General features: G+C 53.4%; 9 protein-coding genes across 10 annotated transcripts; 4 read left to right on the forward strand and 5 right to left on the reverse strand.

Moving 5' to 3' along the window:
* Nucleotides 1-33: 33 nt before the first annotated feature.
* On the reverse strand, nucleotides 34-1,577 carry J3458_015500 (uncharacterized protein). The gene has a single exon (XM_007814752.2). It carries the CDS (start codon nucleotides 1,548-1,550, stop codon nucleotides 615-617), a length of 936 nt encoding a protein of 311 aa, XP_007812943.1. The 5' UTR covers nucleotides 1,551-1,577; the 3' UTR covers nucleotides 34-614.
* A 1,374-nt stretch (nucleotides 1,578-2,951) lies between these two features.
* On the forward strand, nucleotides 2,952-4,206 carry J3458_015501 (uncharacterized protein). Its single transcript, XM_066120796.1, has 2 exons — nucleotides 2,952-3,461; nucleotides 3,521-4,206. Exons 1-2 carry the CDS (start codon nucleotides 2,991-2,993, stop codon nucleotides 3,530-3,532), a joined length of 483 nt encoding a protein of 160 aa, XP_065974124.1. The 5' UTR covers nucleotides 2,952-2,990; the 3' UTR covers nucleotides 3,533-4,206.
* Nucleotides 3,579-5,112, reverse strand: J3458_015502 (uncharacterized protein). The gene has a single exon (XM_007814754.2). The coding sequence runs from the start codon at nucleotides 4,602-4,604 to the stop codon at nucleotides 3,822-3,824; it is 783 nt and encodes a 260-aa protein (XP_007812945.1). The 5' UTR covers nucleotides 4,605-5,112; the 3' UTR covers nucleotides 3,579-3,821.
* On the reverse strand, nucleotides 5,098-7,296 carry J3458_015503 (uncharacterized protein). The gene has a single exon (XM_066120797.1). The coding sequence runs from the start codon at nucleotides 7,231-7,233 to the stop codon at nucleotides 5,299-5,301; it is 1,935 nt and encodes a 644-aa protein (XP_065974125.1). The 5' UTR covers nucleotides 7,234-7,296; the 3' UTR covers nucleotides 5,098-5,298.
* Nucleotides 7,297-8,699: 1,403 nt separating this feature from the next.
* Nucleotides 8,700-12,272, reverse strand: J3458_015504 (uncharacterized protein). The gene is made up of 3 exons (XM_066120798.1): nucleotides 12,191-12,272; nucleotides 9,770-12,118; nucleotides 8,700-9,713 (listed from the first exon to the last, which is right to left on the reverse strand). Exons 2-3 carry the CDS (start codon nucleotides 11,969-11,971, stop codon nucleotides 9,273-9,275), a joined length of 2,643 nt encoding a protein of 880 aa, XP_065974126.1. The 5' UTR covers nucleotides 11,972-12,118; nucleotides 12,191-12,272; the 3' UTR covers nucleotides 8,700-9,272.
* A 319-nt stretch (nucleotides 12,273-12,591) lies between these two features.
* Nucleotides 12,592-14,410, forward strand: ERG10_1 (erg10, acetyl-CoA C-acetyltransferase). Its single transcript, XM_007814757.2, has 4 exons — nucleotides 12,592-12,799; nucleotides 12,942-12,991; nucleotides 13,054-13,126; nucleotides 13,213-14,410. The coding sequence occupies exons 1-4, from the start codon at nucleotides 12,735-12,737 to the stop codon at nucleotides 14,213-14,215; spliced, it is 1,191 nt and encodes a 396-aa protein (XP_007812948.1). The 5' UTR covers nucleotides 12,592-12,734; the 3' UTR covers nucleotides 14,216-14,410.
* Nucleotides 14,411-17,076: 2,666 nt separating this feature from the next.
* J3458_015506 (uncharacterized protein) lies at nucleotides 17,077-17,965 on the forward strand (the record flags this gene model as incomplete). Its single annotated transcript, XM_007814758.2, has 2 exons — nucleotides 17,077-17,220; nucleotides 17,327-17,965. The coding sequence occupies 2 exons, from the start codon at nucleotides 17,077-17,079 to the stop codon at nucleotides 17,963-17,965; spliced, it is 783 nt and encodes a 260-aa protein (XP_007812949.2).
* A 1,467-nt stretch (nucleotides 17,966-19,432) lies between these two features.
* J3458_015507 (uncharacterized protein) lies at nucleotides 19,433-21,133 on the forward strand. 2 transcript variants are annotated; one of them, XM_066120799.1, is made up of 3 exons: nucleotides 19,433-19,780; nucleotides 19,859-20,420; nucleotides 20,476-21,133. In XM_066120799.1, exons 1-3 carry the CDS (start codon nucleotides 19,595-19,597, stop codon nucleotides 20,550-20,552), a joined length of 825 nt encoding a protein of 274 aa, XP_065974127.1. In that variant the 5' UTR covers nucleotides 19,433-19,594; the 3' UTR covers nucleotides 20,553-21,133. The 2 variants fall into 2 exon arrangements, with proteins under 2 accessions (XP_065974127.1, XP_065974128.1); XM_066120800.1 differs by having other exon boundaries at nucleotides 19,542-19,780; nucleotides 19,859-21,133.
* Nucleotides 21,134-21,152: 19 nt separating this feature from the next.
* J3458_015508 (uncharacterized protein) lies at nucleotides 21,153-23,547 on the reverse strand. Its single transcript, XM_066120801.1, has 4 exons — nucleotides 23,021-23,547; nucleotides 22,787-22,896; nucleotides 22,502-22,627; nucleotides 21,153-22,425 (listed from the first exon to the last, which is right to left on the reverse strand). The coding sequence occupies exons 1-4, from the start codon at nucleotides 23,109-23,111 to the stop codon at nucleotides 21,433-21,435; spliced, it is 1,320 nt and encodes a 439-aa protein (XP_065974129.1). The 5' UTR covers nucleotides 23,112-23,547; the 3' UTR covers nucleotides 21,153-21,432.
* Between the last annotated feature and the right edge of the window lie 178 nt (nucleotides 23,548-23,725).

Below are 23,725 nucleotides of genomic sequence, written 5' to 3' on the forward strand. Positions count from 1 at the left end.
CTTTATGTACGCCGTTAAGTTGTGGGTATCTAAGCGCCTAGGCTTGGACATAATTCCAGACCTGAAACCATCTTGGTTGTCGACTTGCATCGAAAGTGACAAAGACATATGCAATTATATCCAATAAAGGGACAGTGGGAGCTTCCAACAGAGAAAGAAACATGGGGAAACAAGCATCGGGGGGTTACATTGGCCTATTAGGGACCACTTGTTGGCTTGGCTATTGGTTGTGCAGTTTTTTATGACAGGGATAGATGAGACTTGGATTGTAACAGCGCATGCGACTGCAAGGCTGCACAGCTTGATCCTATGAATTTTTCCTCGTTGCTACTCTCTATTGCTAAAGATGTCAAAAGCCTGTGAGTAGAACGTAGACAGAAGTGCAAAGGAGCACCTACAGCTTGTCTGCAGGGATTGTTTTGAGACCAGTCATGTTGCAGAATGGTATGGCATTAGCATATTCCACGATTATGCAGAGACCCATGCATGGCTTCACTCGCATGGAATACGAATTGAAAGCCTACAGGTCCATCTAGCAGACCAATAGATGTAATCAACTAAATTTTCCTCCCTTCTTGTTTCTTGCTATCAAACCTTGCTGCGAGTTACCTAGGTTAAACAGGAGTGTCATAAGTGTCATATTCTCCTTTAGCCAAAGCAAGAGACCACAAGTCTATTGATTTGAGACCGGCTCTTTTACTCAACCATTCTGCGGAAGGAGTTGAACCCTTTTTGAAAACGGTGTGATCGGCCCATGAGCTAGAAATCGTCCCCGGCTCTGGTAGTCTTCTCCAAAGGATTCGCTCCGCAACGAGTTCTGTCTCATAGCAGGGCAAGACAAGACGCATATATTCCTCCCAAAGGTCTTGACCAAAAAACAGATTATAGTGTGCCTTCGTAAATTCCCAATACTCGGGATACCATCCCGCGAAGCCCCAGTCAATGATGGCAGAAATTCGCCCGTTGCGCACCATGATATTCCTGGGAGCTAGATCTGCATGGGTAAAGTGGGTCGCATAACTGGACGTGTGCGTCTTTGCTACTTCCTGGCCAAGAAATGGTTCGACATCTTCTATGATTAAATGCCCTCGCGTAAGTGAGTGAAAGCCATCGTGGCTTACCGGTCCAAAGAACCGAAATCCAATGCGGCAGTCAAACGCCGGGTTCTGGAGTGCAGAGGAGACCATGCCCTGTTCTGGGGGCTGAAGGGCGCGGAGGCTTGACAAGTGGTTTTTGAGATCGTCGAAAATGGCAGTCATCTGGCCTTTTGACAGATTATCCCAGGCGCTCTCCAAGGTTTCACCACGGATAAATGCCATCTCTATGTAAATCAGTTGACCCTCAGTATGAACAGCATAGACTTTGGGCACCGGGACTGTTGTATGGGCGGCGACGTAATTCATGGCCTCTACTTCGGTTGGATCGCATGGTCCCTTGATAACGCGATGCCAGCTGACTCTGAACGTAGACGGGCCAAGGGGGCGGAAGAGCAGCTTGCCAAGCCACAACCGCCACCGAAGCGGGAACAGACTTCCAATGGACTGGCCCATAGTTGTTGCAAATTGTGTGGTTTAATGTTGGGATGATGGAGAAAGGATGGTCATTGGTGACCGTAAGGATCGAAGTTGCTGTAAGGAGCATAGTCACGTGATCCAGCATTGCCCGGCCAACGCAACCGTGATTTGATTTGAAGCCCTCAAAACGGGCCTCGTTAGATTGAATGGATCATCATCAATCCCCTCACAACAGAAGCTGGATCTTCGAATGGCGTCTTTTCGTTTGTAGGGTAGAGATGTCTTAATGGAACGGCTGTTCCCTGAAGCAAGTGACCCCAAGATAGAGAAGGAATTGGATCCCATAACGGCATGGCTGTCATTTTCTTAGTCATCACCACTTTGTCGGGGCTGTGATAACAGGAGCATAAGCAAAGGGTCCTGAGAGTGCCTAGATTGCTGGGGTATCTGATACTACGGGTCTAAACAAATAATGGCTACCTGAGAGTTGAGACAGCTGCCTAAATTGGTTTATGTGATATTCCTTAGTCAACCCCAACCCTAGCACCTATTTATATGTATAAAAAAAGATCTCTATTGTGCTAGGCTAAATTTAACAAATGGTCAGTTCAGGTCAGATAGGCGAGCAAAAGTCCGACAAAAGGCATTCTCAGCTTAACACGTCAAATCCCATTACACGGCCACAAGTTCACCAAGGAGTTCAACAAAAGACGCGAGCCATTTTGTTTCCGAAACTACCAGTATCTAGCCTTATAGCCACATCGAAAATCAAGGAGTGTTCACGATGAGGGGCTCTGGGAAGAGACCTTGCTTGGAGGGAGCTGGGCTCGGTTTCGAGAGTCGAGTAGTAGTCGGTCGTTTTGAGATGCGGGCAGGAGCGTTTATTCGAGGCGATGGCCTTGGTACGCAAATAGCAAGAGCGACCCCCTCCGCAGCTTGAAGTTTTGAACGAGGCGAAGCGACTTGGCGCCACCGAGTGGTCCCTAGGTACCTAGTAGATACTTTCACAGAGTACATGTAACCGTTGACGCCAGAAGTACTGGTACGGCCCGCTGCGGGCTGGCTGCGGCTCTTGCCGAGACCTTTGTTCCAGCCAATCCTGGGCCTCCCCGACCCCGGTGCTCCAAGCCTCGCGGTGACAAGAACCCGAGACCTCAGACCAACGCGTCCCCTCCTAGACAAACAAAAACAACTTTGCAGCAATGACACACCAACAGCCCAATTATCGTCAACCACGTACTGGCCCACAGTTAAAAACAGGCCATCGCTTGCTGCTGTGACGTCTGGCCAACCTGCACCGACACCAAATAGTTGCATGCGGGGGCCACAAACCATAAAACAAGAAACCCGTCACTCATGGCACATTGCATAGCCACAAAGGATCCAGTCTATGCGGCCGGGCATGTCTTGGCGTACATGAGAGCCCCTCTCTGGTTGATTTAAAAGTGCGGTTGGATTCGCCTTATTCCCGCACACATGAGCATCAAACCGCAGACCAAGAATTCTCGTCTATCCCCCGCTTCAGTCATCAAAACGTGCAACATGTCTTTCTACGAGTCTTCGAAGAATATCTGGCTTGAGGACGGCCACATCCTCCACGCCGACTGTCAGGACGACGATGGCAACTGGAACGAATCCACCATCGATCTGAATGAGTTTATTGGCAACTCCGACGGCTGGTTCGAATGGGATGGCGTGAGTAAGTCTTTTTCTCTTTCCCCGTGCCATCCTGCTCGTGTATTCCTCTTTTTTTTCCCTTCCGCTGGTTGGCAAATAGAGACCACTGACAACACTTCTTCCTCGGCAGACTTCTCTGAATCTGCCCATGACATCTTGCTGGACGGCTCCAGGCTAACCGCCGAAATGGGCATGGTCGAGGGCGGAAACCGCGAGCGACAGGGCCTCGAGTTGAATGACCGCATTGGCAACGAAAACGGGCAGCTGGTGGTAAGCTACCCCCTTCATAAGAGCGTCCTGCGCGAGATGAAACTAATAAACACTCACAGTACAGGAACTAGGCGATATGATAGCCAATAGAACCGTTTATTCTTTGCCAGCCTTACCCCTTGTCATGTGATGTTTTTATTTACTGCCGTGATGATTGATATACCCTTTGTTTATTGTACAAGAAGCCAGTATTCCAAGCAAGGTAGCTCACGAGTCGCAAATATCACGACCCAATGCACTGCCAGAAGGCGAGCAATCCGCCAGCAGAGGCCATCATCTCTCTGTTCTCTTGCACCCATCACAGGAGGAACCATGCAGCGGACACACTGGATTGTGACGGCGCCAACGACAAGGCACTGCTTATTTCTGAGACGCCGCCTCATCATACTGGGCGCCGTACGTGCGGTACCACTTTTCGACAATGTCGTTCCCAACCCCGGCGGATATCGTTTCGTCCCCAGCCTCCAGCTTCCGGGAAACCTCGCCCATGAACTCGTCCACACTCAGAGACTGCGGATTCTTGCCCTTCTTGTTGTCGTCGGGGTCCTCCCTCTCGCGGTGCAGGTCCGTCCCAACCGTAGGCGGCGCAACCTCAACCACGCGCACGCTGGACCCAGCCTGCCGCAGCTGCGTGCGCAGGTTCATGCTCCAGAAGTGCAGCCACGCCTTGGTGCCATTGTACACGGGGTTGATGACGGAAAAGGGAACGAATCCGAGAATGCTCGACACGTTGATGATGACGGCGTTTGGCCTCGCCTGCAGGTGCGGCAGCAGCCCGAGGGTCAAGTGCATGGGGCCCCGGATGTTGATGTCGATTTCCCGGTCGGCCTTGGCCACAAAGGCCCCGTCCTTGACAATGTCGAGCGGCCGCTGGACACCGGCGTTGTTGACCAGGCAGTCCAGCTCCGGGTGCTCCCTTGTGACGCGGCCCACAAAGGGCGGTATGTCGGCCGTCTTGCCCACGTCGACGACGTAGTAGCCCGCCGCGCCGATTTCTCTGGCCGCCGACTGCAGGTTGGATTCTGTGCGGCCGGCAAGGAGGACGGTCTTGCCCTTGGAGACCAAGTATCGTGCCATGGCTTTGCCGATGCCGCCGCCTCCGCCGGTGATGACGGCGCAGCGAAAGTCGAGGAGTTTTGACATGGCGGCTGCGTTGGGGGTGGTTGTGAACTTTTTTATTTTTGGGTAAAGAGGTGCTGGTTTTCTTTGCGACTGAAACCAGTCCGGCGGTTGCCCTTTATACCGATTCAACGGCAATCGTTGGCAGTAGACCCAACTGGTCTCGTCATCGAACTAGTGTAGAAGTCTAAGTCTGCAGTGTTGACGTCAGTGACTTTGAAATTCGGCCAAAACAAAGGACCCAGGTCAGAGACGGACAATATTAAACATGACCTAACAGTCTATTTGACCAAGTGCTCAAAAATACTTGACCTCCCCAGGCGCCATGCATGTCCTGTGGCAGGGCTTGACGACGCCGGGTACAACTTGCCCCATCTTGGTCAGATATTCACAGCACTATAGTTGAGAAACCAAGTTAATCAATCTAGTGGATATTACTCCTCGCAGGTACTGGAACTGCAATCATCACGAGATTCACCCAATCGTATATAGAAATAGTTTAGCATCGTTTGTTTTTGCAAGTGCCATGTTTTTCATTTCTCAAGTCAAAAATTACATGTGCCAGTCGGGATGTGTGTCGTCAGCCAATCAGCAGCCGCGCCATGTGAAACCGCAACAAACGTACCTCTTCCTCCTCAACTACAAGACTGCGCAAGCCGGCCAGAAAATGAAACGCCAAAAGAATGTATGTGAATTTTAAACGCCACACGCCCAACATCTACCTATTCTGGCTCAGGATAACGTCGGCCGCCTTCTCGCCCACCATGTACGTCGACACGGCAGTAAAGGTCCCCGGGATCCTGGGGTAGACGGATGCATCCACGACCCTCAGGCCCTTGACGCCCCTCACGCGGAAGCTCGAGTCCAGGACGGCCATGGGGTCGTTGTCAGCGCCAATGGGGCACGTCGACGACGCGTGGTGGCCCCAGGCCGTGTCCTTGGCGTACGTCTCGACGTCGGCGGCGGACTGGACGGCGGCGCCCGGCAGCACCTCGTCGACCCTGACCGGCTGCCTGCGGAAGGCGGCGCGCGCGACGCCAATGGCCTCGCGGATGGCCGTCAGGTCGGCCGCGCTGTCGCCGCTGCCCGTGTCAAAGTAGTTGTAGACAATCTCGGGGACGTCGAGCGGGTCGGCGCTGAGCAGGCGCACGTGGCCGGCCGTGTTGCGCGGGTGGCCCTTGAGGATGGCCCAGGTGAAGACGTCGTGGTCGGCCGTGATGTTGTAGCTGTAGCCGGGGAAGTAGCCGCGGAAGTTGATGGGCCCGCCAAAGATGAAGGCGTCGTACTCGCTCGCCCGCGACGACTTCATGAGCATGGCGGCCGCGAAGCCGTTGGACACGTAGGCGCCGCGGCTGCCGAGGAACGGGTGCCGCCAGCGGTCCAGGCACGGGTCGTTGTCGTCGGAGAAGGTGCAGCCCTTGAGGAACCCCCATTCGGACGGGATGCGGCCCTGGACGGCCACCTCGTAGTGGTCCTGGAGGTTGGTGCCCACGCCGGGCAGGTCCTTGACGACCCTGATGCCGAACCGCGCGAGCTCCGACGCCGGCCCGACGCCGCTGAGCTTGAGGATCTGCGGCGAGTTGTACGCGCCCCCGGCGACAATGACCTCCTTGGAGGCCGTGGCCGACCCGGGCACGCCCCTGGCCGCCGAGCCTGACCGCGGGCTGGCCTTGTACAGGTACGCCCCGTCGAGGAACTCGACCCCCGTGGCCCGGGGCTCGTCGCCCGCCTCGTCAAAGACGACCCTCGTGACGTGGCAGTTCATCCGCACGTCGAGGGGGTACTTCTTGGAGCCGTCGCCGTTCTTGGCGTCTCGCACGGCGACCACAAACTCGCGCGAGCCGTACCGCCGCCCGTCGCCCGCCGAGAGCGGCACCTGGAAGTACCCGCCGTCCCTGTCGCGGGCCTCCGAGTCCTCGTTGGCGTCGCCCACGAGCACGTCGAGCAGGTTGGGCAGCAGCCGCGAGTAGTTGCCCAGGGCGAAGCTGCCGCCCGTGATCAGGCTGAGCAGCTTGGGGTCCTCGAGGGGGATCGTGAGCGGCGCGCGGTCCGTGTCCAGCCAGCCGTTGTACCCGTGGCCCTTGGCCAGCGGCAGCAGGTACCTGTTCTTCTCCATCTTGACAAAGTACTTGCGCATCTTGTCGGGCGCCCAGGAGCTGTCGCCCGTCAGCGAGGCAATGTACTCAAAGTCGGAGCGATGGGGGTAGATGGCCACCAGGGCGTTGTGGGCGGTGCACCCGCCCAGCGTCCCGGTCCGAGGATACAGCGTCCCGAGCATCTTTGAGCCCGAGGGGGGGTCCAGCCCGGTGTACAGCCTCCCATCGGGCGTCTGGTACGACGTCTTGTAGTCGCGCGCCTGGCGGGCATCGTCGGTGTAGTGGCGCACAAAGAAGTTCCACGCGAGCTTCTCGTCCTCGGACGCCTTGGCAGAGTACGAGGGGACGGTGTAGTTGGAGTTGTTGCCCTGGTCGTCGCCGGCTTCGATGAGGAGTGTTTTGTGGCCGGCCATGGCCAGCCGGGCGGCCAAAGGCCCGCCGCCGGCTCCGGACCCGACGACGACGTATTCATAGCCGGTGAGGTTGACGGCGGTAACGAGGGAGCCTAGCAGGGAGAGGCCGGCAAAGGCCGCTTGCCACGAGGAGCGCATTATCATCTTGTGTTGCAGTTTCCACGCCCAAAAAAAGGTCTTGCCTTGACACCGATGAACAAGTGCGAGGGATCTGCATTTATATCTACGCTCACACACAGACACACACATATATATATATATTTTCACCCAAGCTAACAGTAGCCCGCCAATAAGTTGAACACAACCACACACGTTCAATTACGAGCTATCACAACGCAAGCGCCCTCTCACTTCCTGTTAGTCCATGTACAAAGCAACATTGAAGGTGGTACTATCCACACCATGGTCCATCTTGCATCGGAGCAAGCCTGTGTTCTCCATTTCTCCCACGGGCCTATGATGACCACTCTACCTAGCTTGATCGGCCCGCTAGTGCCTCCATCCTGAAGCAAGATGAGGTAGTTTGTCCCGGGGCACGAGCCAATGCCGGGCTCTGTTGGAAAACACGCGGCGATCCCAGACCGACATTGTACGCTCCCAGAGCCGCCGTCACGGTAGTAGCCTCTTGGCAGCGATGCCAGCCATCGGCATTGATCCCAGCCTTGTGCCTCCGCATGCCTGTCCGATCGTCGGCCATTGCAGCAAAACCTAATCGCGGGACGTGAGGACGGAAAAAAATTTCCGATCCAGCCCGTCCGTCCCGGCGTCAGTCGAGTCCCAAGCTTTGCCCGCTCGCGCTGACAACCTCTCAGCGAGGCTCCAAAGACAAGGATATGCCAGCCTCGGCTACGCACAGATGGGCTCTTGTCATGGAGATAAAGGCGAGGAATGGAATATCCCACGGCGAACGATGCCATTTCCGTCCTGGCATGCGTTCGAACCGACGGCGCTTCGACAACAGCAAGGGTTGTTGACTTGCCGCCGCCGCCGCTGCAACCTTGCTAAGGCGCTAGCTCAGCCACGCGTGTGGAGGAGAGGACGAGTGTAGCTAACAAGCGGGACAGGAAAACAATGGGGAATTATATGGACTGCGGTGGCGATGGTTCTCGTGCTCCCCAAGGACACAGGGCAGCTGGACATGTCAACGGTGCCTATTGCCGGTGGCAAAGCGGACTGACTGCCTTTTTGCCTTTGCGTAGCAGAGGAGATGGCCATGGCTGACTGAGTCGCGTCAACATCTTCAATGTTATCCGATAGGCATAACTGTCTATCGGGACGCTTCCAATCTCTGCGCAGTGACGTCGAGATGGAGGTCTGCTCCGTACACGTGCGCACCGCAAGAGGACCAAGGACAATAAACGGAGTGTGAGCGGCTGCAGGCATGGGCCGTCAGGCCCGTGGCGACAGTGTTTGGAATTGCCCGTTGGCAACTAAGTGGCACCTGGGGCTAGTCTCGTCCACTTGGTCGCTGATGGGTAATTGGTCGAGGTGCGAGCCCCGGTGATCTGGTAACTACCGGCATTCATGGCCAGACTGGATTGACGCTTTCCGGACGTCGTTTAGGGTGCATCTTGCGAGAGGCGCCGCGCTTCACAAGGTGCCGCCTGTCCCTCCAGAATCAGACATTCTCTGCGCCCCAAAATCTGCGGAACTCGAGTCACCCATTCGCGCACATGGGCTACTTAGTCGCTAAGCATGTACGGAGTAAGCGTCAATGGCATGCGACGTACCGGTCTTCGTTGATCCGTCTACGGCCAGACTGGACCTCAGAATACCCTCACGCTCACTCTTCCATCTATATGTACACGAGAAATAGTGCCCCCGAATTCAAACGCCCCCGGGTCTACGTTAAACTACAAATAGCCTTTTTTGCTAAAAATTTTGCTTCCCGTCCTAGGCAACAACCTTATGCATCCCCCAGCATGCCGCTCTCCATCAAACTCTGATAAAACTCCGGTTCGAGGAACGTCTTGACACTCACATCCTCATTCAGCCCTTTCCGTCTCCTGGTCTTGAGCACAAAATCTCTGGCTGTCGCTTGCGCCGATGCCGGCTGCAGTGGTCGGATGATTTGCTCCCGATCCAACGGGTCGCCGGGCACAATACTCCAGTTATCAAACACCAAGCTGACCATGGAGCTGCCCTGCGTCTTGATTCGGAGGTCCGTCTCGAATCCAAAACTGTCAATGACGGGAATCAGGCCGTTGACGCGGTACAGAGGCGTGCCGGCCACGGGGCCGTCGGATAATACGTGACCCCGACGTCGTGACAGTACATTGTATACCTCGGTGTGCGAGTCTTCGGGCCCCGTCACGGACACGGCGTACACCGGTTCCATCAGCCGTGGAGACGCCATGAGGAACGAGGAATAGCATGCTCGTCGCGACGTGGGAATGATCTGGCCGCCGCCACGGAAGATGGCCTCTCCTGCTAATAACACATCCGTCACTTTGAACTTGGTATTTCGAATCGCTGTTAAAGTCAGCAGCAGGTCCTAAACCACGCCGGAAGAGGAGGAGGGGCCAGTGCAACATACGTTCTTCACAAAGGGGACCTTCTCTGGTGGCCCAGCTGAATCCCTGCCGAATAGACTCCTTGACAGTGTTGAGAAGCTTCTTGTCGACCTGCCGTTTTGTTAGCATGCATTCAGAGGAAACGGAATCAAGGATACAAGACCCACCTCTGTAGGCAGAGTATCATCCTGCAAAATGTTCGGCCCCATGTCATCCGGCCCAAAAGCCCAGATGCTTCGTGCGGCAAGCTTGTCCCAACCGTGATTTTCCTCGAAAAACTTGGCCGTCTTGCGAATAGGATCACGGATCTTGACGGCGCCCGTCTCAATGTCATTAGATATGCCCTTTTCCAATTGCTCCGCAACCATGGTTATCTTGTTCTTCTTATTTGGTGTGATGGCGTAGCACTTTGTCGCCGACGTCTCTACCACCGTCTCGCAGAAGCGGGTCACAGGATCGGATACCTTGATATCCATATCGGCATACAGCCGCCTGAGATCGTGGAGCACACAGTCCATGTAGAGTTCTCCGGTCCCCAAGATGACATGTTCGCCGGATTCTTCCACCTTTGTATCAATGAGAGGATATGACTTCTGCACTTTTCGCAGCCCGTCCAACATCTTGGGCAGCTCTGACGGGTTGATGGGCTCCACCGCAACCTTGAGGACGGACTCGGTAAAGTGTGTGACGGGTTTGAAAATATACGCATCCTCGGCATCCTCAAACTTGGGGGCTACAATAGTCGCAGACTTGACTATTGAGTTATCCACACCACTGACCAACACCAGATTTCCTGCTGGCACACCATCTGTGGGAATGTTGTACCTGGTCTCTCCGATAAAGACTTGACCAAGAGTGGCAGTGGTCATGTCTTCCTCATCATCCAGCGAATAACCCTCTCCAAGCACTCGCACCGACATGCCGGGCCGCGCAGTGCCGCTCAGAACACGACCAAACGAGTAAAAGCTCTTGGCGTCTGATGTGTTGAACAGCTTGGTAACGTGGATCACCAGTGGGCCGTCCTGATCACATGCCTTCATCGAACCTGCCACCTTGGTGTCCAGTGGGCCGGTGTATGCCCTCTCCAAAAGTCTCTGTGCGCCTTCAGTCGGCGATGGGACGTGTCGAACAATCATGTCAACAAATGCTGTTGATGGGCCAAAGAACTGCTGGCAGACGGCTTTCAAAATGTCCTTGGCATCTGCTCTGTACTGCGCAGGCTTCAGCTGAATGTTCAGGGACGCCAGAACCAGTTTCAGGTCCTCAGGGGCAGCGCTGATGGACTGTGTGAAGAGTTTGTATATGGGCTCGAGAACGAAGTGAACAAATGACCGTGCTGCACGGTCTTCAACGGGTTTTCGCGTAAATGATCGCTTTTTCGGGTTAAAATAAACATCGCCCCATAATCTCCGGGCAAATTCGTCAGCATTGATATCCCCGTATGTATCAGTGTACATCTTGGCAAAGGACTGCAGAGTGAAGCACCAGCCGAGGTCAGTGCAGGAGAAGAGAACATTGCCCTTTTCAGGACTAATCCGCTTCTCGGAGGCTTTTGTGGGCATGGCATTGGTAATCACGGTGTTGACCTCCTCAACAACGTGCTTGAGCTTGAAATAGGCGTCCTTGGGGGGCAGCTTGAGCTCCAAGATCAAGCGATCCATCTTGTTGATGATGAGCGTCAGAGGAATGTCCTCCAAAACAGCATGCTTGATAATTTGCTCCGTGTTGACCTGCACACCCTCCACAACATCCACGACCAAACATATGCCATCAACCAATCTGAAGGCGACTGCGACTTCGTCGACAAAGTTGACATGACCAGGAGTGTCAACGAGGTTGACCAGGTGCGACTTGCCCTTTGCACTCTGCAGGACAAGGCTCATGGGTGATGATTTGATCGAGATTCCTCGCTCGCGCTCCAGAATGTGAACATCAGTATACCGTAGCTTCTCGTCGCGCTTTCGTCCACTTCGCTTGTCAAGCTTCTCTGCAATGTCATGAGTCTCTAGAACAAGCATGTCCATGAATGAAGTTTTGCCATGGTGCAGGTGTCCAGCTAGCGCCACATTGCGCGTTTGTTCGGGGAAGTTCATCAAGTCGGTCATGAACTTGCGATCAAAAAATACCGGAGGTAGGTCGGCTTCTTCGATATTGAACTTCTTTTGTTCGACGGGTGCGATGATGGGTTCGCTAAGAGGCTGCGCGTCCTCCTCTTCCACGCGTGTCTCGACATCTTCACCATATACCTGCTGCGCAGTCGGATAGTACTGCTTGTCTTCGTGGAGGACAACGGCATTGGACGGCCCATCTGCTTCCCTGGTTAGCAGGTTATCAATCAGCTCTGAAAACAGTCCCCTTGCACGAACCATCGATTTCCATAAGCTCAGTTCCCGTTACCCCCCCCAGTCTCTTCAGGCTCATCGTCGTACACATAGTCGCCTGCCTCAGCGCCCACCTCGACGCCCGCCTCGGACGCGTCCTCAGATTCCGCTTCCTCCCCAATAAAGTTGCCGAACCTAGAGTGTTGTTGTCAGTGTTTTGAGGTCGGGGTGCAGGGGGGCACAGCGTATTCAGGGAGAAAATCTCACTCATCGTAAAGGTCATCCATTGTTCCGTTCGGCAAGCTGCGAGCGCCTGCGATCAATGGACTTTCGGCGCGCGTTGAGCAACTGGTGTCGCGGCCGCGATGGTGCCATGGCGTAGCTTGACATTTTTCGGCGACAGCTAGGTCGCGTCACGTGCTAATAGTCAATCGCGATAAGATTGCTGGCACCCCTACGGAGTACTCCAACTACAGGCGGGACAAGGTGAAAGAAGGTGGGGGGCCTGTCAGTACGGAGTACATTTGCCCGTGCTGTAAAATGTTCGCCTCGACGTCTGAACAAGGCGGTATCCGCGCTAAACCCGGTTCAGCCACCGCTCCATCCATTTATTGTCTTGACATGAGTCCACCGCAAAATCGCTGGTAGCGTCTGCTCACCTCCCAGATGCACCGTGCACCTTGGCGTTATTTTAGCTCTTGCAATTGATTGAGCTCCCCACCACGTCGATAGTCAAGTTCAATCTTTCTACTCGCCGTAATTTTTCACTGTTGCTTACCTCTCAAACCCAATTCAAGCTTTGGTTACCGCCATGTCTGGGCTACCTCCCGTCTACATCGTTTCTGCTGCCAGAACCCCCGTCGGTTCGTTCCTTGGGTAATGCTCAACTGCCCCTCGCCGACTTTGCTCCAAGGTGGCCTTGGTGAACACCAGCCGCCAACGGTCAACAGTCAACAGTCAACACAACTTCATAGTTTGTGTCTTGTCATGCTGATATCAATCTCTTTTCCTCCAATAGCTCCCTCTCCAGCTTGAGCGCTACTCAGCTAGGCTCTACTGCCATCAAGGGTACATCTTTACACCCCCGTCGTTCCATGCGTTGAAATCAACCTCTGACCCCTCACTCCTAGGTGCCGTTGAGCGTGCCGGTATCAAACCTGAGCAGGTCGAAGAGGTCTTTTTCGGCAATGTCCTGTCTGCTGGGTATGCTTCCCACTCGGTACACGAGTTTCTTTCCTCCATAAACGCAGCTTTCCCTACAAGTCTTCGACATGGCTGATATTCTCTAGTCTTGGCCAGGCCCCCGCCCGCCAGTGTGCCATCGGCGCCGGCCTCCCCAACAGCACCATTTCCACCACTGTGAACAAAGTCTGCGCTTCTGGCCTCAAGGCCATCATCCTCGGTGCCCAGAACATCATGCTTGGCACCTCCGATATTGTCGTTGCTGGCGGTACCGAGTCCATGTCCAACACCCCGCACTACCTGCCCAACCTCCGTACCGGCGCCAAGTATGGCGACCAGACCCTCGTCGACGGCGTTCTCAAGGATGGCCTGACCGACGCCTACAAGAAGGAGCACATGGGTCTCCAGGGAGAGCTGTGTGCCAGCGACAACGAACTCTCCCGTGAGGCTCAGGACGACTACGCTATCAAGTCCTACCAGAAAGCACAGGCTGCCACCGAGGCTGGTCTGTTCAAGGAGATTGTCCCCGTCGAGGTGTCGGGCGGCCGTGGCAAGCCCCCCATCAAGGTTGAGCGTGACGACGAAGTCAAGAACCTCAATGTCGAAAAGCTCAAGGCTATGCGCCCAGCATTCAAGTCGGACGGCTCCATCACCGCTCCCAACGCCGCTCCCATCAACGACGGTGCTGCTGCGGTCGTGCTCATGTCCGAGGCCAAGGTCAAGGAGCTTGGTGTCAAGCCCATCGCCAAGATTCTTGGATGGGGTGATGCCGAGCGTGAGCCCGAACGCTTCACTGTTGCTCCCTCCCTAGCTATCCCCAAGGCCATCAAGCATGCTGGTCTGACCGACAAGGACATTGACTTTTACGAGATCAATGAGGCTTTCTCCGTCGTTGCCCTTGCTAACATCAAGCTCTTGGGTCTGGATGCCGACAAGGTCAATGTTTTTGGTGGCTCCGTCGCCATTGGCCACCCTCTAGGCTGCTCTGGCGCCCGTATCATCACCACTTTGACTTCAGTCCTCAAGGAGAAGGGCGCCAAGATTGGCTGTGCTGGTATCTGCAATGGCGGCGGCGGTGCTTCCGCGCTAGTTATCGAGAATTTGCAGTGACTAGATGGACTTCATCCAATGGCCCACGGGTCGCGGCTGTAACGACTTGTACATGACTCCATGAGGTGTGGACGGCATAGGCATAGTATTCTGCTGGAAGATATTTTTAACTAAAAGTTGATGTTGATACTTAAGCATATGTTCATAGACTCTATAATGCAGAAATTTCTGCGAATTTCCACTAGCGTGTTTCCCCTGCTGTATGTGGCATTGCTACGTGTATTATTCATTCTCGTTTCTGGGATGTTGTCGCAGCAAAGCCAGGCCCCCATAGTCGCGATACCCCCACCCGTGGCAATTTGCACCTTGTCTCGCTCTATGTACTGTTGAGGGACTAGTATTGTCGTCATCCTTTGATATAACCCTTTTTTTCTTTTTTTTTTGGTTTTGGTTTTGGTTTTGTTTATTGAAGCAAGCGCACCAAGCATTTGTACTACCCATACGGATTATCATTGTATCCAAGTTCTAGGCCACTTCTATGCTATTTGAATCATCATGTGGGGACTATTGGTGTATCTTTAAAAGTCCACGAACCTCGTCCTAGATACAAGGTAACGGTAGGTGGCCCAGTGCCGCTATTTGATATTTCTGAGTACTTGAGCCCGTTTCGGCGTTGCTAGTAGACATTTATCAAAAATACACATAGAATACGGGACTGCTGTCGCTGACGTCCTGCTCCGCTCAACGGCAATGCTTATTGTAAACGATTCAGGGTATGACAAGTATCAAACACTGGTTATCCCTGCCCGAACATAAAACCTTGTCCTCTCACAGCGCCCAGCCCGCTACAAACCTGGGCCCTCATGCAGTCTCTGCGCCGCATCGAACAAATCCCAGCCTCTCATCTCCTATGTCTTGGGAGGTTTCCTTGTTATTTCATAGAGCTTCATCAGAGAACACACCAAGGTTCTTCGCATTCCATCCACCTCGACTCTTCAAGCCAAATGCAACGTATTCTCATTCCGTTTCAAACAAACCCAGAAGAGGTCTTGCCGCGGAGGAGCGCCAGCGCGTAAATGCCCTTACCAGAGCCCTAGAGGCAGCTTCAAGTGGTGTCGACGGTAAAGACATGAATGGTCGACTCCATGCCAGAGCAAAGGTAGAGGAGGCTCATCCTCTCGGTCAACACGTCCGCGAGACGTGGTCGCTTGAGAAGACTTCTCAACCCACCCTCTGCGACAAGTGACAGGACAAATCAACTTTGGAAAGTTCAAGCGATGGTCCAGGGGGGTGCTAGTGGTTTATCGAACGGCATATGGTAATGATGCTGCCTGGAACAGAATGCTGGATGTGCTTCATGGCCCTGTCGACTCGCTGCAGTACGAGCCTGCTCCCGACCCCGAGTTGTATCCCAGGCACCGACTTGAAATCATGAATGTCAGAGTCAATTTGAGGGTGTTACTGCAGACGCCTTGCGAGAGAAGTTCTCCGCAGGGTGGTGGACGAGTGCCGCGTCAACTGTAAAGAAGACCAACGTCCCTCTGTGGAGGGATTCAATCATTCAACACCGATACGGCAGGCAGAGACGGTGGCTTCGTGGGTGGGACTCGCTACAACTTCTTTCTGATTGCCGATGACATTTGTCTTGAGCCTCTGGATCGAGAGTGCAGCGCTATGGTGAAGTTCGTGCACAGAGCTAAGCATGAGATTGCGAACCACGGGTACTCGGCGGAAGAAATTGAGGACTTGGGCCTCAGGGAACAAAGTTCGGAATGGGAATGGGGTGCAAAAGAAATTGAGTTTTAGAATGTTGGCTGTATGTACATGGAGGCGACCGATTATGCCGCCTTTCAAGACGAATTGGCGGATGCTGGACATTGGGAAGAACAGTATTCAAGTCCGCCGCAGTTGGGGTCTCTAGATGGATTTGAAGCTACGTCGGGATCATGTCGGAGGTTTAATTACATGATGGGGAGAATGGAAGGCTGTTGTGTATGTTGCTCACGGATTACGGGCTTCACTTGGCTGCCACACTCGACGTGTTGAGCGACGTGCTTACGGGGCATGGCCAGCGGCTTCGCCTCATAGATTCGGCGCCAGTTGGGCTAGCCCTTTTTCAGGCTGGTACGCCTTGGATGGTAAATGAGACCAGGCTGCAGATGTGCGAGACGTCATGGTCTCAAATGAATGTTACTATATGGATCAAAAAAGACGTACCAACCAGATGCCCAACGGATCACATTTTAAGGCACAATCCAGCACGGCAGACGATACCAAACTTGGCGCCTGCGGTATGATATGCTGACCACTAAATCACTAGCTGACGCCTTTTCATGGCATGATCATCCTTTGAGGTTGCTGACGGCATGTCAAACGGTTACATGACGGCTGCGATCATCAGACCTAGGGCACAAGGCTCTCACCGACTTCTTGTATATATAGGCCTCTTTAATCAACTAGGCCTTGAGAAAAACCAAGGACCCTCAATACCAAAGACTATTATTACAGCTGAATTGGGCTATTACTCCAAGCCCTCAATGAGCCCTTGTCACAAGGCACTTCCCGAGGTAGTCGATGTAACATCGTCCACCACGGGCTGTTTATTATTCACTCGTTGCAATTATTTAATTTGACTTTTATATGAGATTCTATTAAATAAAGCTCAGGAAACTAAATACTTTACGCTTTCTTATATGCAAACTCCCACTTGGTCACTGCCCTGCCAACCGAACTTGAAATTGAATATAATTCCATGACATGACCGAGCTCCGTTTGCTGGTCTTCCCGCCAAACTCACGTTCAACTCACATCCTCATGGCTTAAAAAGCCAAACTACCAACTGACTACTCAATTTTTCTTCCCCTCTTACAACTTCCCCCCTCTCATCACTCCTTTATATCCGGACGACCTCCAAGTCCATCATGGCTGCCACGGTGAGGAATATAGACTGGAGCCCTCTCCAAGCCACCTGTAGTATGCTCAGGTCGAACTACATCCACCACACGATTGTCGGTGAGGTAGCACTCATGCACTGCGAAGCTACGACGGCTTTTAATCCAGAATTCGTAAGTCTACCGGGTACGCAGCTGCGCACCACGATAGCTCTTTCTTGTTGTACCAATGCCATGATAGAAAGAGGAAGAAGACCTGCTTGGCTAACATGAGCCCTAGTCAATCGAAATCTGCCTTGCTGACGCAGATGTATCCAAAGCCGTGGGCATACTCAAATCAAGCAGGCTGTTTGAAGACGTCCCAGACCACGTCATCACTCAGTCCTGTCACGAAGGGACGGCTGCCTACACCCGCTTGCAGACAGTTTGGGACGTGTCACAACCACGCAACATTATCCTCTTGCCACCCAGCGCCTTCTTCAACATATGGGGTCTTCACGGGGTTGCCAACCCGAGGCATCAAGGGACCCGACTCCTAGGTCTTTCCGAAGAGGATATGGCTCGGATCCCCTTGGCGAATCCCCATGAACTCTTTGTAGCATTGGTGAACCGAAGAGTCAGCAGGCACGATCAGCTCGCTGCACTTGCAGCAAAGCGACTGTTTGACACGGGCCAGTTGAATGAGCAGTGGCTGACAGAGATCCAGCGCACCTGGGTTCGGAGGAACTACAATCTGGCCATGGCCCTTATTGGGAAGACTGTCACGACGGACGAGCCGATTCAGGTGGAGTCAAATGACGGGTCGAGTCATGAGCATGCCACTGCCGATAATAACAATGGTCGGAAGAGGAGGATGGTGATCCTGAAGATGCGTACAAAGTGTGTAAAGGGGGAAGAGGACGGCTCCTTGTCTGAGTGACGTTGCGATCGCCAAACTTCAGGACGGTGCCATTGAAATAACTTCGTAAAGGAGGGTGGGTGGCTTGGACCCGATGTCGAATCACAAAGAGGTAGTAAACGCGGCGAGGGAAGACGCCTGTGCTCATGCTTTCATCTCAATCATTTGTAGTAAGCAGGTCATGGTCCTGTTCGATCTCAGACCCAAGTATTCACATAATCAGGATTTACATGGGTAAAAAAAGAAACGAAAGGCCACTTGTGAACCTCGGGTAACGTTTTCACTAGACAAATACTGAATGCCCTTGTCCTGCGAGTCTCTGCTCCGCATCCCGACTTGGGTATTTTTCTATTCACAGAAGTGGCAGTCTCTTTCATGAAGAAAATAGAAATATCTGTAAGATGAACTGTATTTAAAAAAAAAAGGCCTTGATTCTAGTCAAAGAAATATTCTGCTCACAAAGGATCCGCGTCCGTAAAGCACGGCCATTGTATTCGCAAAGGATCGTCTCGTTAAAGCACACGACGATTTGGTCGCAAAGAGTTCCTTCTATAAAACTCAGTTAGCCAAGCGGAGCGAAATATGTAAACATCGCCCGCTGCAGCCCAGTCTCTCTATTCAACTCAACCGCAACTCAATCACACCACGAAGCCGCACAAACCAAGCTCAACCATCCTGCCGACTCGCCGCCTAGTCCGGGTTATTTGGCTCGAACCGACGATGCCATGACCATGGCAACCCTTTGCGTTTCTGGTCTGCGGCCTGGCATACCCGGGAAGGGGGCCAGCAAGAGAAAAGCCGACACGCAAGGAGACGCTCACCATGACAGGGGACCCAGTTGTTCCATTTTTGTCCAGAAGTGATGCTTGGTCGTTTGAGCAGGCATAGATGGATGGATGGATACATGTAGCCTGGGCAAGGGGCGACGACGAGCAGTTTGGCTCCGGCAGCCTGCGAGATGCATCCTCTTTCGCGCTTGCTGCAGTCGTGAAGTGCACGCTATTTCTCTAGATCAATCAAGCTTTTCTTTGGTCCATTGTGCAAGCCATTGTACCAGGTACGGCCCGCTGAATCTGAAGTATAGCAATGTTTTATCGACCAGGCGCTTTGTTGTCGAGATTGTGCAATACGCCCAGTTGTTTGTGACAGTCGGCTGCCCGCTGGTCCTTTCACTCAGTCCCCTCATGACCAGAACGCACAAAAGAAAACAAAACAAGTTCAAATAGAAATCACAATCCTCAGGCAACGTTTCCACTGGACAAACATTGAACATGGCATGCTCCTGGCCTGCCATTGCTTCACTCACAGAAATCGCTGCGTCTCCCGTAAACAAGGCTGATCACGAAAAGAACGCGCTCTAATGAGGCAGCAGTTATACCCCCTTTGTGTTCCATTGACAAGGTTGAAACATGCATGCATCAAGGAATGTTGGTCATCTGCCCATGCAAGAAATGCCCGATTCACAAGGGATCCGCCCCTTGCAGTCCAACCATTGTTCACAAAGCCTTCTTTCATGCAACTCACTCGGCCAAGCGAAATATATAAATGCCGCCCGCCGCGGCCCCCTCCCTCGCAAGCATTCCCGAGTCTCCATCTACTTAGTTACACCACAACCACACAAACCAAGCTTGCAATCTCGTCCTAACCGTCATGTGGCCCAGAGAGGAGCCCGCGGACCGGTCCGTTGCATGGGACTGGAGTTCCACGTTGGTTGCCGCCAAAATATTGTCCGAAAACGGGGTCGAATACACCATGCTTGGAGCGGCGGCTCTTTACTACCACAACATTACCGATGAGGGCGAATCACTGCCATTCTCCCCTTCCTGGCGATACGCGGTAAGTTCCTGCCCCGCTCCCACCGGTGCATTCTGGCCCAAGCATGACCACGTCTAAGAGAAGAATCCATCCACGCAGAACACCTTCGAAGTCGGCATTCCCGATGCGGACATGGACAGGGCGGAGCGCCTCCTCTGCAGGGACGGCCTATTCCAAAAATCCGACGGCGGAAATTTTGACACCATGTACGAGGGGACAGGCACTTGTACCAAGCTGGAGTCGTGGTGGAACAGCTTCGCAAGAATCAAGTTGTTTCTCCTTCCCATGGGCAAGTACTGCGTCATTGACCACCCTGTTTCTCCTGGAGAGCGTGTCAAGTACGGCCGGGACCTACTGGCGTTTCCGTCGCCTACGGGGCTGGTGCTTTCCTTGGTACACCGAGCCTTCTTCCACAAGGACCAGATTGTCAAGCGTTGCCTCCACAGAATGAAGCTTTCTGTCCTGGCCGACAAGGTCAGGAGTTTGCCCTCCACATGGGACGATGAACCATGGCGTGCAGAGGCTCGGGAGTGGCTTGACAGGCGTGGCCTACTCGCCAAGGAAGATGGAAAAAAGGTGGTACTGGCTGGCAATGTTGACCAAGGTGGAAACGAGTCACTATTTGCAAACCAGGGGCTATTTGGAAACCAGGGGCTATTTGGTAGAGTCTCCCCCTCCCCTGCCCGCCGTCGACAACAAGTTGAGACCCGCCACAGGAACCGCAGACCGTCACGAAAATGGCAAAAAGAGAAAGGCCGATACAGGAGGAGACGATTACGATGGAAGATCCTAGGTGGCGGGTAGTCATGTTTATGCCCTTTGACCGGGTATGGGTATGAGCCCGGGCACGAGGCGAGGAGCATCGCGGCGGCCGGCAGCCCAGCGACACCGGGCCGTGCAAAAGGTACTTGACAGTCTATGGCAGAATATACACGTATTTTCCCACCAATAAGTATACACTCATGTACTATACTATACTATACTATACTATACTATACTATAGTGTAGTATAGTGTAGTATAGCATAGAGCGTGATAGCCTGGTGCTTGTCCCGGTTAAATACTTTTTGCCTCCCACGGCATCCCGTTCAGCCTCCACGTAGCTCATCCTAATACAACGCAGTCAAGTGGTGACATGGACACAAAGAAGTCGATAACGCTAGCTTTCCATCTCAGATAGAGCACCTACTTGCCGTCTTGCACACGAGCACCGCGCCAATGATAAACATATCCTCTACTGCACAGTGTGCCGCTCCTGACATCTAGCGCCATGTAGACTACACAAAACTATAGCCCTCAAATCAAAAAAGAAAGAATGAAAGAAAAACCAGGAGGTCCCCAACGCCCATCCGAGCTAAGCCCCCTTACCCCCCCCCCCCCCCCCCCCCCCCCCCCCCCGATACAACCCATTAAAATAATAATACTTTAAGAATGCGCCATAGTCGTTGCCCCTTTCTAAGCAATGCTCAGCGTCTACAGTGCCCGTTTTCCCTACGGAATCTACAAGTGTAACCCCCCATGAGTTCCATACACGGATGTAGAATAGGCCCTTGCCACGTCGGATCACGCTGTTCTGACGCTGGTTGGCAAAACAAAACTGGGTCATCGCGTCGTCCAACATTGTTGGTGTATTCCAATTCGTTTATTTTCGATATTGTAGAGGCCATTTGGCATTTAATGCAATTTCATGGCGTTTCGGGCCTGCTTGTTGGCGATTTGCTTCTCTTTAGGTATCGTCAGGGCATTGATGCCGAGATAGTCGCAAATGGCGTTAATGACAAGATACGCCCAGCGAAAGTAAACCACCAAGGAGAAGAAAAAGTACGCCCACAGATAGTACAGCTCCGCAGTCGCACCGATCTGGGGCAGTCCAAACCGAGGCAGATTCCCGAGAAACGCACCGCCGACAAGTGGTGCCAGCATCACCGTCCAGTACGGGAATGGCTGGCGAGTCAGGTGCGCCAGGATCATCTTGGTAGTCAGGCGGCCAAAGACAAACGACATGGTCAAGCAGAACAAGACCAGGTGGTTGTCCGTCATCAGGGTGCTATATGGCGAGAACACCCAGGCTCCAACTCCAAGCGTAAAGACAGCCATTGGCGTCCATTCAGCAAAGACAGGTGTCACGGGAAGGCCCTGTTTCTGGCGGGCCAACGCGACATTGTACAGGCAGAAGGGGATGTGGCCGACCAGCAAGGACGAAATGATCAAGCCAACCCAGATATCTCGGAACGACGTTTGGCCAAGCAGGTGCGCCAGCCCAGGCAAGCTGTCGCCGAGAGCATTGGCGAGAGGCAGAGTCCAGATATGAGGACCCCAAATCCCAGAGGCAATCATGATGCCACAAGCAATCAGCAAGCCCTCGGTAGGGCCGTTGATGACGCCCAGATACAAAGTGTGGGTGTGGTATGTCTCCCAGGTGGAAAAGAACATGGCCAGGCAAGGGCACAGGGCGGTAAAGATGCCAGCATTTGACGTTCCCAGGCCCATGGCGGCCGTTTCGAGTAAACTGGCGAGGGTGCAGTTGAGAGAGTCGATACCGTGGTCGAATAGTTCGCCGAGGCCGCTCGATGTGCCTGTCCTTCGTGCCTGCTTGCCATCAACGTTGTCCATGGTCTGGTACATAAACAGGCCAAATGCAAAGCTGAAATATAGCCATGTCGGTCCCTAACGCAAAGCAATTTGGGGTTAGTATGCGCCGCCTTGATGGACCAGCGAGGGGACGCGTAAAGGGAGGACATACAGGTCCGACCAAGTCGGGCATAAAAATGACCAGTAGGCCAATGTTACCCAGGATGAAAAAGAATCCCAAGAGGGTAACCATATTCGGGGCAATCCATAACGGCAGAACGTTTACAAAAGCATTCCACTATCAATGTTAACAGTTAGCTTGGTATGTCATGGTCGGAGAGCTTGCTACAGCTACCCCACGTCATGTGGCCCCAGACAGCTTCGACGGCGACGGCGTCAATGACGGCCAGGGGCCGACAAAAAGAATTCAAAGCAAAGAGACGGATTCCCAACGCACCCAGGGACCGAGGATATATTTCGACACGGGGGACTTGTCGACGCTCGAATACTTGTAGGACTTGAGGTGTATCAGCGCATCATCAGAGATGCACTCGGCAGCAGCTTTTTCTAGGAGGCAGGGCAGAACAGCGTCAGCAGGCAGAGCTTCGTCAGGCTTCTCCTACACCTTGCGGGCAACATCACAAAAATGAGGGGAAAAGTGGGGGAGTCAAGTCAATCAAGGGCAACGCACTGGTATTGGGAGCCATGTTGTCAGCCTGCGGCAGGAGGCTGTCTTGTTCGTACCGTGGCAGCGTGTCGTCGATGGAGTTGTCGCTGACCATGGCGGCAGAATTCAGAAGAAGCAGCTCGGCGGGAGAGGCGGTGGAGGGGCGGGTGGATGGAACAAGTATATGTACCTATTTTCTCCCTCTTCCTTTGAGAACTAGCCCGTGCCCTTTTGCGCGTCTGTACCGGTGAGATGCAGGTCTGCGGTGCCTGCGTGCTCGACAAACAAGCGTGACTGGTCCTTGCATGCAGGTTGTGATGCACGTCTTTAAGCACGACGCCAACTGGTACACCCACCAATCGACCAGGAGGCGGGGATCAAAAGACAAAGCAGACTGGGCTAACAAAGGCAGAGAGGAAGGGAAGGGAGACGGACCGAGGGCAACAGGAGAGCAGGGGTCCTCTTTTTTTGTGTGCGTCGTCAACAAGCCGTTGAGCCACAAGCTGCTTATTGTGGTTCAGTCATTGACTTCAAACCACCCACGTCATAACAACATAGAATACTTAGCAAAAAGAACAAAAAACACAAACACTCGTCCGTCTCTTAAATGCCTCTTGTGCACTCTTCCCGCTCCAAGCCGCTTCTGATCGTGTGCCGCTTGCGCGTGCTCATCTGCAAAAAAGCTGGCTGGGACTAATACACTTCCGCCGCCCCTGATTGGATCCTTTT

This window comes from Metarhizium acridum, assembly GCF_019434415.1.
Source record: "Metarhizium acridum strain ARSEF 324 chromosome Unknown scaffold_356, whole genome shotgun sequence".
Lineage (NCBI taxonomy): Eukaryota > Fungi > Ascomycota > Sordariomycetes > Hypocreales > Clavicipitaceae > Metarhizium > Metarhizium acridum.

Excerpts from the sequence above, each read along its gene's own strand:
- J3458_015500 (XM_007814752.2), bottom strand. The coding sequence starts at position 1,550 with ATGGGCCAGTCCATTGGAAGTCTGTTCCCGCTTCGGTGGCGGTTGTGG.
- J3458_015501 (XM_066120796.1), top strand. The coding sequence starts at position 2,991 with ATGAGCATCAAACCGCAGACCAAGAATTCTCGTCTATCCCCCGCTTCA.
- J3458_015502 (XM_007814754.2), bottom strand. The coding sequence starts at position 4,604 with ATGTCAAAACTCCTCGACTTTCGCTGCGCCGTCATCACCGGCGGAGGC.
- J3458_015503 (XM_066120797.1), bottom strand. The coding sequence starts at position 7,233 with ATGATAATGCGCTCCTCGTGGCAAGCGGCCTTTGCCGGCCTCTCCCTG.
- J3458_015504 (XM_066120798.1), bottom strand. The coding sequence starts at position 11,971 with ATGGTTCGTGCAAGGGGACTGTTTTCAGAGCTGATTGATAACCTGCTA. Across the intron at positions 9,714-9,769 it reads ATGATACTCTGCCTACAGAG|GTCGACAAGAAGCTTCTCAA; the intron begins GTGGGTCTTGTA and ends ACAAAACGGCAG.
- ERG10_1 (XM_007814757.2), top strand. The coding sequence starts at position 12,735 with ATGTCTGGGCTACCTCCCGTCTACATCGTTTCTGCTGCCAGAACCCCC. Across the intron at positions 12,800-12,941 it reads CCCGTCGGTTCGTTCCTTGG|CTCCCTCTCCAGCTTGAGCG; the intron begins GTAATGCTCAAC and ends TTCCTCCAATAG. Across the intron at positions 12,992-13,053 it reads AGGCTCTACTGCCATCAAGG|GTGCCGTTGAGCGTGCCGGT; the intron begins GTACATCTTTAC and ends CCTCACTCCTAG.
- J3458_015507 (XM_066120800.1), top strand. The coding sequence starts at position 19,595 with ATGTGGCCCAGAGAGGAGCCCGCGGACCGGTCCGTTGCATGGGACTGG. Across the intron at positions 19,781-19,858 it reads CCCCTTCCTGGCGATACGCG|AACACCTTCGAAGTCGGCAT; the intron begins GTAAGTTCCTGC and ends CCATCCACGCAG.
- J3458_015508 (XM_066120801.1), bottom strand. The coding sequence starts at position 23,111 with ATGGTCAGCGACAACTCCATCGACGACACGCTGCCACGGTACGAACAA. Across the intron at positions 22,628-22,786 it reads AATATATCCTCGGTCCCTGG|TGGAATGCTTTTGTAAACGT; the intron begins GTGCGTTGGGAA and ends TAACATTGATAG. Across the intron at positions 22,426-22,501 it reads TGCCCGACTTGGTCGGACCT|GGACCGACATGGCTATATTT; the intron begins GTATGTCCTCCC and ends GCTTTGCGTTAG.